The sequence below is a fragment of the Symphalangus syndactylus genome, chromosome 4 (assembly GCF_028878055.3).
Source record: "Symphalangus syndactylus isolate Jambi chromosome 4, NHGRI_mSymSyn1-v2.1_pri, whole genome shotgun sequence".
NCBI lineage: Eukaryota > Metazoa > Chordata > Mammalia > Primates > Hylobatidae > Symphalangus > Symphalangus syndactylus.
Genome location: NC_072426.2, coordinates 97,039,634 through 97,058,777, shown reverse-complemented (window position 1 = coordinate 97,058,777; position 19,144 = coordinate 97,039,634). Strand labels below are relative to the sequence as shown.

The 19,144-nt window shown below is 38.0% G+C and overlaps 1 protein-coding gene across 1 annotated transcript in view; it reads left to right on the top strand.

Moving 5' to 3' along the window:
- The window catches only part of LRMDA (leucine rich melanocyte differentiation associated), a 1,130,865-nt gene extending 1,127,380 nt beyond the window's left edge, over positions 1 to 3,485 (top strand). The window contains exon 7 of the mRNA XM_063637625.1: positions 1,477 to 3,485. Within this exon, the coding sequence (XP_063493695.1) occupies positions 1,477 to 1,556 (80 nt within the window). The 3' untranslated portion in view covers positions 1,557 to 3,485. The remainder of the gene's footprint in view (positions 1 to 1,476) is intronic.
- The last annotated feature ends 15,659 nt before the right edge of the window (positions 3,486 to 19,144 follow it).

The window sequence follows — 19,144 nt, the reverse complement described above, 5'->3', positions numbered from 1 at the left end:
ACTTCTAATGTGAAGAACCTGGTTAATTTCAAGTACTAATTTATCACAAATTAACAACAACCAAAAAATGGGCTTGTTGGTTTCACACTATCACACTGACAGAAAAAAAACATCATGTCCCTAGGTAGCTATTTTCACAGGCAGATTTGTGGCTCTTGAATGAATGTCTTATGGACATTTCCTTTCTCTGTTTTTTTCTAGTTGTGTACAGTTCAGAGACTCAAGTCCGATTAGCGCTAAGACAACTCTGTCCAACTGAATTTAAAATGTTTTTCTAAAAATAGAAGAAAATAAAAACGCAGGTGGCAAAAACAAAACAGATTTTTCCTTGATAATCCCACAGAGCTTTCATAATAACTATGGAGGTGATTTCTTATGGGTATTTAGAATAAATAATGAGTTGATTAAAAAGTTCAACCCTATTGTAGGGGCATTTTTCATTGTTAAGTCTCCTACAGTCTTCTTCAATGAGAGGAGAGCCTTATACAGAGCCACAGAGTTACTTAAAGTAAAACTGAAAATGGAAATCAAATTCATTCTGACCGGAGAAAGAGAGTTCAGGATGCCTGTAAGAAGCCATTTAATGTTGGAGGCTCTTGTTCATGTCCATGTGGTGTGTTTTTTTTTTTTTTTTTTTTTGAGACGGTGTCTCTGTCGCCCAGGCTGGTGTGCACTGGCACAATCTCAGCTCACTGCAAGCACCACCTCCCGGATTCACGCCATTCTCCTGCCTAAGCCTCCCGAGTAGCTGGGACTACAGGTGCCCACCACCACGCCCAGCTAATTTTTTTTGTATTCTTAGTAGAGACGGGGTTTCGTCATGTTAGCCAGGATGGTCTTGATCTCCTGACCTCGTGATCCACCTGCCTCGGCCTCCCAAAGTGCTGGGATTACAGGCGTGAGCCACCACGCCCGGCCATCCATATGGTATTTTGTCAACACCACCTCTCTTCCTTAATCATCCCATATGTGCTCAATGCCTGGTGCCTGCCAGAATTTGGAATAGTCTCTCTGGAAGTTAACAATATTGCTTCATGATAAAGGGTATCAAAATAGTCACATTCTGGGAAGATTGTTCTACATCTTTTGCTTGGGCTGGGTTCATCTTTAAACTCTTAATTTTCCATTCTTAGAAACTCTACTAAGGGAAACTGGAGTGAGGAGAGGCTACATTCTGGGGAGTAATTGGCCAAATTAGAAAAGTATCTAACATGTGGAAGAGAAGTCATGCAGAAAGCGATATTCTTAGGAACCTGTACTTGTAGTGACATTTTATTTCAATATGTCAACTCTGAGGCTGACAGAACCTTCTTGTCTGTGAGGACAAAAAGGGAGAGTTCTTCCCTTCTGGGGCTTCATCCACTTTCTGCTGCTCATTGGATCTATGAGTGTCTTGCATGTCTGCTTTTCAGCATCTGTGTTTCCCTGCTATGCTAATTGTGCCACCTGTAATGATGTATGTCTTTTTATTCGCAGGTGTCCTGGGGAAGTGTCGCTACGTTTACTATGGGAAAAACTCAGAGGGCAACAGGTTTATCCGAGATGACCAGCTCTGAAGCCAAGTTCTGTATACCTTCACCCATTTCATGAAAATAAAATCAAAAGGGAAATCAAAAATAAAGAAAACGCTAAAGAAAAAACAATAGCCCACATTGCCTCTCTTTGGGAAAAGCTATGACTTCAGCTTTTGGTACCTTCTGCTGACTTTGCCAGGCCTGTCAAGATGATCCTTCTGCCTTAGACTGAGTGGTCACATAGAGATTGACGTGATTGCCCTTAAGCAGGTCTCATCCACCAGGGTGACAGACAGCGGTGGCGAAGCAACGGGGCTGACAGCATGAACACCATGATAGATTGCCTGGTCCTGCCACTGCTCACAGGGGAGCAGAGGTCACACCTGGGGCCTCCCTGGACATGCTCAGTGGCTGCAGTCAAGTGAGAAAGACTGTCCTCAGCTCGCCTATTGAGTTGAAATCCCTCTGATATCGTCGTGCTGCGGGCTTATTTTTAGTGAAATAGTCACAGTTTAGGGGACGGCCACTCTCCCTCACTCCCTTTAAATCTTAACGTCCTGTATTCTGCATATACATAGCTCCCATCTCTTCCCCTCCACCTTCCTTTAGCATCATTTTTATGACAGGTGGTGCATTTCAGTTTGCAGTTTTTCAGAGAACAAGGTATAACTTCCCAGCCAGGTCATACATTTATGGCTGGCTTCATGTTGCTGCAATCCCTTTATTGGCGCAAATAGCTTTCCCTAAATCCCTGACTACAAAAGCATGGACCTTTATCTTGTTTCATTCAACTCTAAATCCACTTCTTGCCCTGAATATGATGCAGTGTAAGGCAGTAAGGCATCTTTCTCAGCACGAGGGTTTGGTTGCACCAGGGACTCTTATTTATTAATTTATTTTTAACCGTACACACTTCCAGTGATGCCTGTGGCCATACTTGTGCGTGGGGCTGGCTTGCTCTTTCGGGTGCTATTTAAAGGGAGTGAGGTGATGAAAAATAGAGTGATGGGTCAGGAGGTTAAAAAGCAAAATTAAGACTGTTGAAAGCACTCACCAGACCAAAGAGTTTTTATAGAAGGCACAAACCTTTTGGATTTTGCATCTTTGTCATGACCTCTCAGAAATCAAATCCACAGGTTGTGAGACGGTGCTATGTCTTCCTGTATGCTTGGCTGTGCACTAGCACTAATGTCACAAGGAACATAAGTGTGATCATTGCTAGTTGGGTGACTCTAAGTTTATCTAACTTGCTGGTGCACCAGTCAAATCACTCTAGAAGATATTCAAAAGGCTGATTGTTCTTAACACGATAGTGTTTATTTTTCTGCCGCTTCTGTTTAGACCCAGTGTTCATTGTCCTCTCAGTATTAGGTCAGTTTGATGACAGCAAAACCTGAAAGAGAATCCCTCCAAGTTATAGCTACTGAGGGACTAGGAGCTGCTATTGCAAAACTGTGGGGACTCAGAATCCCTAAGCTGCCCAAGGAGAACCTACTTTCTCAGCTCTAGCCCGTTTACATAGCCTCTGGCCCACTGAGTCAACACAGGCCTTGAATGACATGTATTGAGGCTGGCAGGCGTCCCTGTTAGAGATTACGCAACCTTTGTTAATCAGTTCTTTAGACAAGTTAACATTAAAATCCTCAAAACCATGAATAATTGGAGAATGTTGAATGTTTGCCTTTATCTCTCAAATCCATTAGTAACTGGAGTTGAGTACCTTTTCTCTGCTTGATCTACAAAACAGCACTGGAAAAATGCTTCAAATTATCTGCATTTGGTCCCACCCTGGGTCGTTGTTTAGAAGCATCAACACATGTTTTCTCCCTGGCATAATATGGGCAGCCAGAGTTCTGTGCAAGGGCAGCTAGACGAGTCCGATGTCATATCCAATCTAGCCACACATATATCCTTGTCTTTATAAAAGGCTTTAACCCTGCCTCAAACAATAAAAAAGCACTTGTGAACTGACCACAGAATTTTTCCATCTTTATTTTTCTTACTTGTTTACTTTTTTTAATGTCAGAACCATTTGTATCATGTGCAGGAATGTCTCCCTCAGTGTGAGCTTTGGAGGCAAAGCATATTTTTGGAGTGAGTTATTGACCACATTGCTTCCCTCTCTTTGGGTTGTTTATTTTCTTCCAGAATGGTGTAATAACTTTAATTAAGATTAGCTTTAATTATAAATTACCTAAAGGCCATCACTAAGGTATATTCATCTTATTGATAGAATTACAGTGAGCTTTGTTTCTCTTAAGCAGGGATAGTGATAATGAAGTGCTGGGTTGGTTACAGTTCCACTGTGTGTTAACCAAAGTTTGCTCTGCTAGAGCTAGATTTTGGTCTGAATTGGCAGAAGTGGAACCCATGTTGTATGTTTATCTTAAATCTGTAGGAATTTCCCAAACCTTGTTTTTCAAAGTCGAGAAGTAGAAAGTAATAAATTCAATCAGGGCCCAGACATGTTTTGTACCCCCTTTACCCTTTGGTCTTTCTTCCTTTTATCCTATTCCACTGAGCTTGTTCTTTGGGGATTATGGTGCCTGACATCCCTGTCTTTCCTCCCCTAGGACACTGACTTGAGTGGAGAGACCTCGGCAATACAAGGCTGTCTTGCAGCTCTCTGTTGCCTCAGCGATGTCAGGACGACTGTCTCTTTCCTGAGTAACATAATTTTAAAGAACAATTTGTTCCTTAGGGAATAATGTCTTGGATTGTGGGAAATCCTATTAAAAGTACAACTATTGCAATCATTTGCTTTTACTTTTACCAGCCTGGCTCATAAACCCTCCATCTGTTTGTTGCTTTAAATAGAAGCACATTATAAGAGATTATCACTTGATCAGGCTGCATGTCTGAGTGTTGTGTGTTTTCACATACTCATGTATACTAAGGAATAAAAGAAAGCAAACCACAGATTCTGGATGAAAGGATTTTTCATTTGTGTGTGTGTGTGTGTGTGTGCGTGTGTGTGTTTCCAGCAGAGATGTATCTTGCACATTTTCAAGGGAAAAATGTCTTTCTTGCTGTTTTCAAGAAATAACCTGGCTGTCTTTCTTTTCTTTGTTAACATGCAGACCAAAAACAATCCACAGGGCCCTTTTCATCAAAACAATAATGGTGTTTAGTGCTTGCTACTTGCAAGGGCAGCCTAAATCAGGTCTGTGTGGGTGCAACACAGGTAATGCCCAGTGTGGACACAACAGAACCCATTGAGACTCTTCCCTGCGTCCATCATTGTAGCTGATCCATTGTGACCTTTTACCACTTGCTTCTTCCAGTTCTGTTTCCAGAAAGAAACCTTCGCTGAAGAAGGGCACTACCACTACTCGATTCTCTCTAAGTTGTTCAAATACCATGCAGGAAACTGACTGTTATGAGTAAGACCTGGAAAGGAAAATGAGACCAGAGAAGCACAAAGAATGTTGATTACCTGTTTATATGACAACTGGACCATTGGCTTGTGGTACAGTGTTGTGTGTTACTTCTTCTAATGCATCAGCAACCTCTCAAATGACCCAAAGAACATTGAAAGCCACAACCACTGTTCAAAATATTGTCTTCCTACAAGTTTACCTGAAATTTCCCAGCATTGGGAGTTCCCATCCTTTGGGTAATTATAATGCTAAGTGTTAATTTGTCACTTTGTGGTTGGGATAGGTCATAAATTGTGTTATTTGTGCATATTATCATATAAGCACATGCTAATTTTTCTAGAGTATCTTGGAATGTGGCCCAGAGAACAACCAACCTGGGACAAGGGAATTTTGCTAAGAAACAGTAGGGGAAATTCTAAGTATGGAATGTGTATGGGGGAGAGTTGCTACAGTAGGAATGATATAAATGGCAATAAATGGGATTATGCCAAGAGACAGAATGCAGCAGAATTAAAATGTGGCATCTTCATGGATAGGAGTAAATTGAGAAGGAAAGGGAAAAGATAGTTCTCTGCCAATTAAAAGGTTTTCTGATATTCAGCACTACAGTGATGTTTAAGGATATTTTATCCTCAAAATTGAATCATCTTTCATATAAATGGGTGTCCACCAATTTAATGTTTTACAAGATTTTCTGCCCAACACAGTGAAACAGTGTGGAAAAGATGGTTCATGGAGCACTGTGGGAACAAATGATCACATGCATGGTGGCTGCATATGGACAGAGATGACTGTGGCTGGTACCTAATATTCTACAAACTCAGCATCCTAAGGCAAGTGGAGTGGCTAAAAAATACGAGGTAAACTTATGATCTGGGCAGTCATATGAAAGAGAAAATAGTTCTATGGTCATGGGAAGTCTTCATATATTCATCAAGTTCAGAGGTTGATGGACATCTTGACAAGATAACACACACAAAAAAAGTATTTAAAAAAAAAGATGAGTGCCTGTATATGGGGCAGAAGATGCTGGCAACAGGATTTAACTGTTACTGGCAAGCAGGCAGCGAATGAGAACTTAGCTCATAGGAAGTGTGAATAACATCTTAGTTCAAGTGGATTACCTAGATTAACATGCAGAATATTCTAGAAATAATGTTTATATTTTGTCACATCAATTACTTTAAATCAACTTTTCCTTCTTCGTATTGGAATAGTTCTCTCAATGTTATAAATAGGAATGAATTTTAAAACTCTGGGATAATTTCCTTTAGACATGAACTTTCCAGCTTAGGTGTTTGTGATGAGTGAAAAAGTCCTGCCAGTGGGCTTAAGCATAATATTTAGGCTATTCTAGTTATAGAATATCAAAGTAGGTAAGAATTAATGTATATTATTTATTCACAAAGGCTAAATTTAATAAACCATAGTCTAAATCATAATAATTAAGTGCTACTATAAAAGAAATTTTCCTTGAAGCAAGATACAAATAAAATTTAACACCCAGGCAGAGTCTGGTGTTTTAATTTTTATGTTATTACTATTTCAAGTAATCTTTTATGAAAAAATGTACTCTGACTTCCACCCCACATTCAGTTTTTCAGGCTGTGCTTATGATAGAAACAGCTTTTGGGGACAAAATATAACTTAATTAGAACAATAACAATGACAGCTACAAAGTCTTCTAAAATTTTTAACTAATTACTTGGGTTATTAGACAGAGAGAGAGAGAGAGAGAGAGAGAATGTGTATGAGAGAGTTTAGGATCTGAGTAGAGAATTCCTATTACTGACATAGATTTTCTAAGTTTTGCATGGACTCCAGAATAGGTCAGTAATTATCCCATTACCATGTTACATAGAAAAATGCATCTATTTCATACCTGATTAATTAATATCTACTTTGTGTCCTCCTTTCCTATGAATTACTGATCTACATTTTATGACGTCAGTCATAAAGTGCTCAGGCCGTGGTGTGACAGTCTCATGATGTTTTTGTTTTTACCCTTCTTGGCCTTTTAAACACAGGATCATTGTTCAAAGGGTCACTTAGAGCAATTTTGTTTTAATCAAGAGAGATCTTTGATGCTCAAAGAAAAACAGGTTACATGAGTTATCTCCGAAAGTTACTATATAAAACCAGGTTTCATTTATAGACTATCCATATTCCCCTATATTTTTACATTCATACACAATTGCCATATTTCCTTATTTGCATACAAAGGTTGTCTTCCCCAAAATAACTCTGTTTTCTACAGGGCTATAGCACAACATTCACATTCTCAAACACAATAAATGTCCAAATGCCTCCAGTTAAAACACTTACCTCCCCTCCTCTTTTAAAAAACTTCATTTGGTGTGCTCACTCGGAATGATCCATTTTCAAAGGATCCCAATAGAGTATAAAAATATTGGGACTTAATGGTCAACAAATTCCTTGAAGGTCTAGAATAAATGGTGATAATGAAGGTTACTATCACCAGGAAAGGGTCATATTTTGGTGTAGGTATTTTGATAAGTTAGGTTTAACCATTACTTGGAAAATTACATTTAGCTGAAAAAATTAGAATCTCAACTCTAATTTACTAGATAAATCTTGCAGATTTATACTTATACATATTTGTGTATATAATATAGATATAGGGTATTGGCTTATCAAATATTAAAATGGAATTTACACTCCATTTTGGCTAGTTTGGCCTATGGACCACTTTAGTGGACAATATTATGGGCTTCTTTGCTCTAGTTCATTCATGATACACAAATGCACATACTCACAAACAAATAAATAATGGTTGCTATAATTATTTTGCAATATCATCATTAAAACAAGCACTAAAACTGTCATTTTACTCAAATGTGTTGGTCAAGAAACTACTAGTTGTAGAAGTACATGCTACTGGAAGCATTTGTTTACTTCATGCAGCTCAGTAATATAAATATATGGAATACTCTTAAGAAAACAAATTGGCTATAAATATTTAAAAACTCTAACATTTGCCATTACTTCTGATTTGCTCCCACCACACTGTTGGGTCACTCCTTTAGAAATATTTTCCAAGTAATTCTTGGTTTACATGGTCCTCTTAGGTTCTGAAACTTTTTAAAAAACGATGCTAACTTGTATCTGTAAGGATGCATATCCATGCACTCATTTCACAAATATTCATTAGGTACCCTTAGTATGCTAGAAAGTTACAAATACAAGGGGATAATAAGAGGATGTCCTGCTTTTTGACAAATTTCTGTCTGGAGTAGACTAATATATATACAAAAATTATTATATGCTGGGATATGTATTAAGTTAGAAATTGCACTAAAGAACTACATGAATTAAGGCACTAGAAATGATGGTGGGAAGTTAATTCCAAATGTAGCCATAATCTAACCATATCTGCATCTACCATCTTGACCTAAGACTCCAACATTTCTTAACGTGGATTATAGATTACATCCACCTCCCTACCAGTCTCCTGATTCTACTCTTAACTTTGTATAGCCTGTTCTTTACAGGAAAGCCGGTGTGATCCCCTAAAAATGCTTAGTCACATCCTGTGGTTCTACTACGCATTTCCCATCAGTGGTTTCCCATCTCACTTGGAGTAAAAGTTAGAGTCCTTTCAAGACCCTTGATGGCGCTACATAATCGGTTTTAGAGAAATCAGGAAATCAGTGACCCGATAGCTGTGAGAGTGAAACAGAAATAAATGCCCACACCACCCCTCACTGCTCTCCACTCCAGTAACGCTGGACTACAAGGAGCACATTGTGGCTCTAGGACTTTACCCTTGCTCTTCCCTCTGACTGTAATGTTCTTCCTCTAGACAACCCCATGAAGTGCCACTTCAATTCATTTAGGTTTTTGCTCAAATGCAACCTCACTAGAGAGGCCTTCTTGGACCACCCACCCACTTATCACACTCTACTTACCTTGCTTTGTTTTCCTCTGTTGCACTTACCACTGCTTTACATATTAGATATTTATTTGCTTTTTCATTTATTACTCAAACAAACAGGTGCCTTGAGGGTGCCTTGGCATATAGCAGGCCCTCAATAAATAATCATTTTATGAATGAATGAAAGAATGGTTCTAATTCGCAGAGGTCTATTAGGCTATGTTTACAAACATTGTTGCATATTGAGCAGGATGAGTCTCTTTTATCAAATGAGTTTTCATTGGAAAGTTTTTCACTCCTTTCTTTAACCTAAATCAGGCAAACAAATACTTCATTCCATTCCAGAACAATGTACAATAAGGAAGCATGAGACAATGAAAACTGGTTAAGATTGAAACAGGAAAGAAAATGAATGTCAAGAAGCAGAATGAATAGATAATATGCAACGTGACATTGGATGGATTTGAGATGCAGTGTAAGCTTTACAGGGGTGCTTTTCCAATTATTTCCCATGCAACCAGCAGGCTGTGTGGAATTGGTTGTGGACACTATAAGTGATATAGATCAGAGATTACATTTGTAGAAGCAGAAGCTCTTTTCACTCAATTAAAAATTAATCAAATGTGTAAATTCCTTATTATAACCCTTATATGCCATTTTACTGATAAGATATACAAAAAGCAAGATTTAAGGAGAAATCTAAAGGAAGCATAATATTTATAACATAAACTCTTCTTAGACATTATTAAATTATGGTTTTATCTGAAGATATGAATAGAATTAACTCATTTTAAGTTAGTAACTTAGCATCCAGACTTTCTCAAAAGTAAAACAATGAAACTTTTTTTTTCCTGCTCTGTGGGAACAGAATTTATTAGTCTAATTAAGTAATGATAATTTATGCAAATGCTATTATAAACTCATTACAGGCATTAACTAATTTACTTATCCCACAGCTCTATGAAATAAGTGCTATTATTGTCTCCATTTTAAAGATAAGAAAACTAAGGCCTCGAAAGGCTCAATACCATGGACTGAATACACACAGCAGTAGATGTGAAAGCCAGATCTTAGCTCAGGCTGTCTGGGCCCAGAGTTAATACTCTTTATCACTGTAATATCTCTATGACAGGCATCCTTTATTTGTAAAGCTGCACATTTTTCTGTTGATGGAGATAGTGCTCAAGATATTTTTGAAGCTTCTTTGGTGGAACAACTTTAAAACTCAAAGTCATTCGTAAAATGAGGATTCATGTTAACAAAAGGGAAAAAAATGGCGTTATATAACTCTACAACCCCAATCATTCCCTGAAATCAGTTCCAAAAAAAATAAAAACCAAACAAACAAAATAAACAAAAACAACATACTTTGTATAAATCCAAGATACTCCCAAATGAAAAATATTTTCTGACGTTTAAGATTTTTGGAGATTTTCTATGAACACATAGTGTGTTCAAATAGTCAATAGCTTGGAAATCCAACATCCTGATCCTGATTTCTGCTATTTGGTCAATGGGCAATCATGAGTTATGTTGAAAATTTGGAAAAACTCCATCTTAGTGGATGGGCCAGCAGAGCCAATAGAGCTGGGCTCTCTTTCTGCTCTGCTTCTGCCTGACTTCACTCATCTCTCTGGTCTTCAAATTCTGTGCTGCTTAAGGAGGATAGGAAGCCTGTCCAAAGGCAGATGAGGCTAACACCATTGAGGATAATCACCAGTGTCTCTCCAAACTTGGAGTTTAGTAACTTGTGAGATATAATGCATATGAAAGTGCTCTGCAAAACAAAGTGCTACCCAAGCATAAATGATTATATGGTAGAACGCAAACTCTGAAGGCATTTTCGAAAAGGAAGTTTTGGAAATATTTTAGGTGATCAGATTCCTTCTTGGAATTAGGGCATAGTCTCTCAAGATGACTACTTTGAAGCAGACCAAACCACAACATTTTGCATCATTCCTGGAGGGGGGATTCTAAAATTAGTCACCATTTTGTAGCTAAGTCTCATATACTCAGTTATATATGCGTTAGTGGTGTTTAGACTTTATGCGTGGTATTTTTCATATGCCATGTTTTTATTTGGTGATAATCATTCATGGCTTTTTCTCTACTTTATGTATTCCTCACAATTAGAAAGTATGAATTTAAAACTTCTTCTGGCTTCTATTTATTCACTAGGGTTAGACTAGGGTAAGGTGAGTGAGGCAGTCACCTTGGGAGCAATTGTAAGATGCTACAAATCTCACTAACCAGGATACTAATGTTTTAATAAAATATTTTTAAAACCCAAATTAATGCATATAATTAATGATGAACAAAATATCAAATGCTAAATAAAAACTTTTCCTTTTGCCTCAGGCTCTGTCCGCTATGACTCAACACAGCACTATATTCACCTGTTCAATTCTATTCTTAAAAACATCAAAGTCAACAATCCCACCTTCTGTGTCCCACGTTCCATATGTTAGTTTCTACTTGTATGCTAAAAATATTAGCATATTTTCCTGATAGTCACTCAGAATTCTCCCTTTGCCTTCTTGCTCCCAACTTGTTTTATGTGTTCTTGTCTCACTGAAGGGTCAGAAAGACCCTATCTTCCTTGCTCTATGTATGTCTGACTTTAGTGTTATTTCCAAGTGTGGCCATTCATTCTCACTTGGTCTTAGTAATTTTTCAGACTTCTTCTTGACCTGTTGGGCCTTGACACTTCTACCCAGACTTTTCTTTCCTCAATCTTTAGATGTCCCCAATTGCCTTGGGTAAGAAACTCTATGTCAAGCCACTGTAAGCCCAACCCTGACTGGGCCACACCCCTTGTGGAAGAATGGGGGAAATTTGAACATTACTTATTTCATGGATATTTAAAAATTCTTGGGCCTGTCAACACTCAACATTAGTTTAATTTACAGCTAAAAATCCTAAACTGTGGTTTGTAGCTAGCTTCTTTACTGAAGACTAAGTCTTCACCTTAACCATCTGTGATGGTTTCTCTTATCTTTGTATTTTTCCCTTTTAGCTATTAAAGCAATTTTCAATGGTTTTTACTTCTTCTCTTGGACATTGTTTTCTTCCTCTACGCAGTTTGGCAGACAACTGACAGAAACTGATGCCTTCTATTCATCAATCCCTACATATGAGAAGAATGAGTTCCATATTTGTCTAGCAGTCTTTCTCCCCATCTTAGAAGAACTGGCAAATAGTGTGTGTATATGTGTGTTTATTTTTAAATAGACTTTAGAGCAGTTTTAGGTTACAGCAACATTCAGCAGAAGATACAGAGATTCCCATATCCCTTCTTTTTATATAAATGGATGCCTATGCAATGCCCACATCTTCTTTTTTTCCCTTACCCCCTAATGAACAAAGATGGATAACATAATATTGCTAGAAGACATACTAAACCAAAAAGATATTATGATTATGAATGCATATACATCTATCAATGTAGGCTCAAATATGTATAAAACAACTGGTAGAACAGTGTGGAGAAAAAGAAAAATAAGCAATTTTAGTTGAAAGTTTGTAGATGTTCATTATGCAGAGTGTTCCAAAATCTTAGTGAAATTTTAAGCTTTCATGACTCTACCTTCAAATGCTACAAAATTACAAAAATATCATTTGATAATATAATTATTTACATCGCTCTTCCACTTACTTTGTGGCTTTTGGAAAGTAAATTTTTAATGTTAACTTCTTGAGTGCCCTGGTTTCTGAATGACATTTTCTCAGAGGATGGGCCAGTGAAAGAAGACCCGTTGCTGTGCCTAGGTCACCTGGTCTGTCTCTACTCAACTTTTCTGCATGAGGTCACGCCTGAACTTTCTGTCATGTGTTCACTGAAACCTCATTCTTTTTTTTTTTTTTTTTTTTTTTTGAGACGGTCTCCTCTCTGTCACCTAGGATGGAGTGCAGTGGTGCAGTCTCAACTCACTGCAACCCCCACCTCCTGGGTTCAAGCAATTCTCCTGCCTCAGCCTCCTGAGTAGCTGGGATTACAGGTGAGCACCATCACACTCAGCTAATTTTTGTATTTTTAGTAGAGATGGGGTTTCACCATTTTGGCCAGGCTGGTCTCGAACTGCTGACCTCAAGTGATCCGCCCACCTCAGTCCCCGAAGTGCTGGGATTACAGGCATGAGCCACTGTGCGTGGCTGAAACTTCATTCTTTGGAGGGTCTTGAGGCCAGGATTATACATGCAATTATTCTTATAACTGAGCAGCAGCTGAGGACAGTTTTAATGAAGTTTGAAAATCAACTAGAGTGATGTGTAGCAGAAGGCCATGCTTATGTTGAATTTTAATAAGAAACATATCAATATTTTAAATTATAAGGAGTTAACTTTTCAGATATATTTGATGTAAGTTAGTAGCACTTATACTTTGAAATGATTAAGGTTTAAAACTGCACCTAGACTCTTGGGGCTTCCTGAATAATCTGGATACTAAATCTCCACTTTAATGTGTGAGCAAATATTTTCTGCACGACTGTGGTTTACCTTTTAAGATTATTTGTTGTCTTTTGGGGGATATTTACAATTTTGATGTTATCAAATTTTTAAATTTTTATGATACATGTATGAGGAAGGTGCAGGGACTGATGTCTTAGGAAATTCTTCAATATATTGAAATCATAAAGTTATTCTGTATTTTCTTCTAAGAGCTGTGAAATTCTTTTCCTGCATACTTAGGTGTTGGATCCACCTGGAACTTACTTATAGTGTGATGTGGGGATAGAAGTAAACTTCTTGACTACATAATAGTCTATTGTTCTACTAATCTTTTCTCTCCTTTTCAATGCAATTTCTATCATTGTCAAGTTTATATATATATATGTGGAATTATTTCTGGCCTCTTTGTTATACTCAATTTGCATAATTTTTTCTTGTGCCAATATTACCCTATTCTAATTGCTATAACTGTATAATTTTCTTCCTCCCCCTGCCCTGTCTTCTTCACTTCCTGCTTCCTTCCTTCCATTTTTAGTTGGTATGTAGGTCTTCTTCTGATTGAATCGTAAGAATTCTTTCTATATTCTTAATATAAGTCTTTGTCAGATGTATGTATTGCAAATATTCCCTTCTGATGGGGGGCCTGTCTTTTTAATTTCTTAACAGAGTTTTTCAAAGAGCAGAGATTCTTCTCCCATTCTAGAAATTTCTCTTATTTTAAAAAAGTTCTAATTTTGAAATAATTTCAGGTTAACAAAAATGTTGCCAAAAATAGTGCAAAGTTTCTTTATACCTTTAATCCAATTTCCCAAAATATTAACATCTTAAATCTGATACAATTATCAAAATTAGAAAATTAATATTGAATAATATTCTTAAGCTACAGCACTTACTCAAATATATTGACTGGCCTACTAGTGCCTTTTTGCTAATCCACGATCCATCAGTTTATCAGAAGTTCACTAATTTTTCTTATCTTTTCTGAGAACCAGGTTTTCATTTCACTCATTTTTTCTGTCTTGTGTTTTTACTATTTTATTAATTTCAATTCCTATTTTGCATTTCCTCCCTTTCACTTGCTTTGAGTAACTTTTCCTAGTTTGCTAGTAGAACTTTTAAAATTCATTACTGTACTGTCTTCTAATATAAGCATTTAAAGCAATAAATGTCTTTCTAAATATTGCTTTAGCTTTCTCTAACACATTTTGATATATAATAATTTCTATGTTATTCTGTTGAAAACATTTAATAATATCCTTTGCGATGTCTACTTTGATATATGGATCATTTAGAAGTGCCTTGCTTAATTTCCAAACATTTGAGAGCTGTCCAGATTTGAGGGAGTGGGGTGCGATATTTATTTCCTATTAAATTAGTGTTTGTGTGGTGAAAGAATGTACTCTGTATGATTCTGATCTTTCTAAATGTGTGAGTTTAGCTTGGTGAATGTTTAATGTGCCCTGGAAAAGCATGTGTATACTGTCATTGTTGGGTATATTGTCCTATAAGTGTCAACTAACAAAAGTTGGTTTTTACTTTTGTTCCAGTTTCTGTATGTCCTTATTGACTCTATGTATACATTTTGATTAATTGCTAAGAGATGTGTGTCAAAATTTCGGACTATAATTCTGAATTTTTTTATTTTTTCATTTAGTCTGTAAGTTTCAACTTTATGTATTTTTAGGCTTTGTTGTTAGATGCCACTTATACATTTAGTATTATTATATATTATTGATGCATTTGTCATTTTAAAATATGAAATGTCCTTCCATATTTCATGTGATTTTTCCCATTCTGAAATCTACATGTTTATTAATATAACTCTTTTAGAGTTCATAGGATTTATTCTTTCCCATCCTTTTACCTTTAACCTATTTTCATATTTATTTTCTTAAATTTTTTTTATTAGAGTCAGAGTCTTGTTGTGTTGCCTGGGCTGGTCTTAAACTCCTGGGCCCAAGCAATCTGCCCGCCTTGGCCTCTCAAAGTGCTGGGATTACAAGTGTGAGCCACCACACCCAGTCCTATCTTCGTATTTAAATTATCTTCCTATTTCACCTGTTCCCTTTTTTGCTGTTTCTTCAAGGAAGAACAAAAAGAAAACAGTGAAAGAAGTTGTGATTGAGGAGGAGAATACTGAACACACTGAGTAGACAACCTTCTCCAAAGCACTTATGCAGTAGCACGCATACCCTCAGAGCATGTCTCATGATATTCCAGGGCCTTTTTTCACAGATCACCTTGCAATCCCAGGTCACAAGGTGGGAGCTGCCAGCAGTCCTGGTATGAAACCACTGCATCAGCTTCCAGTCCTTCATTAAGTGAGGTGGCTTGCGATGGACTAGCCTAGGGTAATTGTGCCAAGCTACCGCTGCCCTGTCCCTGCCTTCCTGCCAAACAGACTCAGACTTCAAGTGAATAGTTTCACAAGCCTGCAAGGAATGGATATTTACAAAGACAAATTATGTTGTGGTCATGTTCACATAGCATCACCATCAGCTCAGCATCCAGGCAAACTAGAGCCATCTTCTCTGTGAACAAGCAGCTTTACTGAATGCAGAGCTCTAGGAAGGGAAACACATGAAATGAGGCATAGGGGAGTCTGACCAACTTGGCCATATGGAAGTCCACAACCTTTCTTCTTTTCACATGGGGCCTTTGCCAGAGGCATTTGACACGTGGTAGAAAGGTCATGTGACTTAAGAATTAATAGACCTTATTTCTGGTTCAGGTTCTGCTACTTACTGGCTTCATGTCCTTGAACATGTCCTTCCCTATTTCTGGGCCTTAGTTTTCTCATTTGGAAAATTTCAACTTCATAGATTTGTTTTGAGGGTTGTAAAAATATAACGAATGGAAACATCTTTTATAAAAATTTTTAAAAATTGCTCTTTTTTAAACTGGGAAATGCCTCAGGGCTGTTCAGTCTATTGTGTTCAGCCTTTATGTAAAGAATTGTTAAAGAGAAATGTTACCAAATCAGGAAGAATTACTTGCATCAATAAACAGTATTAAAGAAAAACAACTTGCTAATATTTAACATCTTTGTTTATTAATCCACTAGTCAAATATTATTGAGCATATCATCACCATCATCAAGAATATTTGAGAATCTACTATTCAATTGTTCAGTAAACATTTCTCAAGTGCTCAAGTGAAAGGCACTAGTTTAGCCCTCATGAGTGAATTCATAAATCAAAAGGAGAAGAGAATCCACACAAAGAATTAAGCTGGTATAATAATTCAAGGCTGTTCTGGATAAGGTTCTTATTAGTAATTTCTAAAATCAGAGAATATCAGACCTGGACACCTATATGATACTTCAGCTTGTTCAACTCTTACCTAATACATGAATTCTGTCTCTACTACACTCATAACTAAGAACTTCCATGTGGAAGGGAGGGGGATATTCTATTTCAATTAGACCTAATTGCTAAAAAATACTCCCCTCTCTTCACCATTTGGTTCTCTTCCAGCTACACACAGCAAGGTAGCTTTCTCTGCCATGGGACCACGCCTTGGATATTTAAAGATGGCCATCGTGCCTCCTCCTCCTGTGCCTCCTTTCTCTAGGAGATAGAGCACTGTGCCTTGGATCACATGGTTCTGCCCCTCACCATGCCACTTTGTCTCTTTGGGCCTGCTCCAGTTTTTCCTGTGTCTTACTCAGAGTGTCATGTTCATCCTCATTTCAAAACTCTAGAAGTAGTTCCATGAAGGCAGAATAGGAAGGGATTCTAATTGCCCCTGTTTAGAGTTCTCACTGGCATTCACATTTATAAACCTAGAGATTACTACCAAACTCAAATTTTATTTACATATGATATGTCTCCCTTTATTTACAACTACACTCCCAGAAATTGTATATTTCTGAAGTTTGACTTTTGGAGCTAAGTTCACGACTTCTCAATTATGTTTTACTCAATTTTATTTTAAGATGGTGGCATAAGCTCCTACCTCTAACGAAAAAGTCATTTCCATTGTAGTTCAGTCTCTACTAGAATCGTGGGGAGAATGATACAAGGATCAGTGCATAGTTTATAACTCATGCATTACCTCTGAGAGCTTACCTGTGATTCACTTGTAATCATTCCCCACAGTTCTATTTATGATGTCAATGTTCTCCAACTTCAGGATTTACCAGCAAGAATCTCCTGTTAAGATTTTGAATAACTCTTCCCTCTAGGAGTCAAAAAACAATTAAAAACAGATATAGGAGCCAGATATTCACACAAATATCATTTTTATTGTTGATAAGTGTGTGGTTTGGCCCCAGTGGAACCTGTGCAGCCTGTTTGCCAGTTTCACGGTGCTGGTTCTCTGCACTTTCGAGCTTACCCTACCTTTTGGCTATTAGAACAAAATGTAAAATTAAAACCCTGCAGGCAGGCAGGTGGGCAGCAGATAGCCCAGAGGCCCAGAGTGGCACATAGTAAGGCCAGAGTCCTAATATCTCACATCAGACACACTCCTCCCTTAGGTTGGGCATACACAAATAGTTGCTGAGTCCTGTTACTGTGTTAGCTGCAGGAGAAGGCTGGCTTGTGTGGGTGCAGGCGCCTCTTCCAAGTCAACCTGCAAGTCCTCATTTATACACAGGCCCTGTGGCCATGCCCCTTTCTTCACCGCCTTGTAAGTTTTTATCAGAGGGGCAGAGGACACAGACCTCAGCCTGGGAACTGCTCACATCCTTCCCTAGCATGTCCTTCCCTCTCCTTGAAATCTCACACTCTGGAAGGGCTAATTGATGTTGGACACCTGGATGTGAAGGCAGGTACTCCACGTGTTTTTCCTGTCTGCAAAGCCCCAGTCCTCAAAGTGGTGCTGCCCTGGGATGTGAACTAGAGGAGTGAGCTGGCAGGAGAAGACCAACAATGCTATTGGTATGCCCCTTGATCCCGCTACTTGGGTTGTGGCAGGGTAGAAATACATATTTATGTTTCTTTCCTCTCTCAATTTCCTTTTTAGTCTTAAGATGAGGTCTGGAGAGTCTCCATGCCTTGCCCTATTACCAAGTATGATTGTCTTATCTTTTTGTTTCTGGGTGCAACTAGTTCCCCTATCTTGTGCAAGTAGCTTGGAAGCTTTTACAATCTCCTGTTCCAACACAGAACAATGAAAGGATGCTGGACAATTCTTACAGTCTTCTCTCCTTCTATGTATCTCTCCTTCTCCCTCACCTTCCTAGGGTTAGTGGGTAGCCCTCCTAACAAACTGGGCTGTGGCCTCCGTTTGCTTCTTATGTGTGGTTGTTGTAGAAAATTCAGGTAACAGAATTCATTCATATTATTGGGAAGATATATTTGTACTAATATGAACCCATCCCTTTTTTGTACTAATAATACCTTTATTCTTTCAAAGTAATTTCATAATTATCTCATTTGGGCCTCAAACCAATCCCTGAGCAAAGCCAATTATGATTCTATCTTCTCATTTTATACCTAGAGACGGAGGCAGAAAATGGTGAAGAAAATGGTGAAGGTTTAGAAGACAGCTGGAGACAGAACTGGGCTCAGACTCCATGTGGGACTCCACAGCTGTGGTGTGTTCTACTGAGTACGGCCTCACAAACCTCAGGACAGCTGGGCCACCATCAGAACTCTAGTATGGTGGACAAGGTGCTGTCCCATGAGGAACCAGACAAATCAGTTCCAGCTGAATGCCCTGCTTGAGTGTAGCTTCTTGAGAAGAAATACGCCCTGAGAAAATGGAAAGAATTATCAATTGTGGAGTTAAAAAATCTATATATACTGTATTGGTCTGTTTTCAAACTGCTGATAAAGACATATCCAAGACTGGGTAATTTATCAAGAAAAAGATGTTTAATGGACTCATGGTTCCACATAGCTGAAGAGGCCCCACAATTATGGCAGAAGGTGAAAGGGCATGTCTTACATGATGGAAGG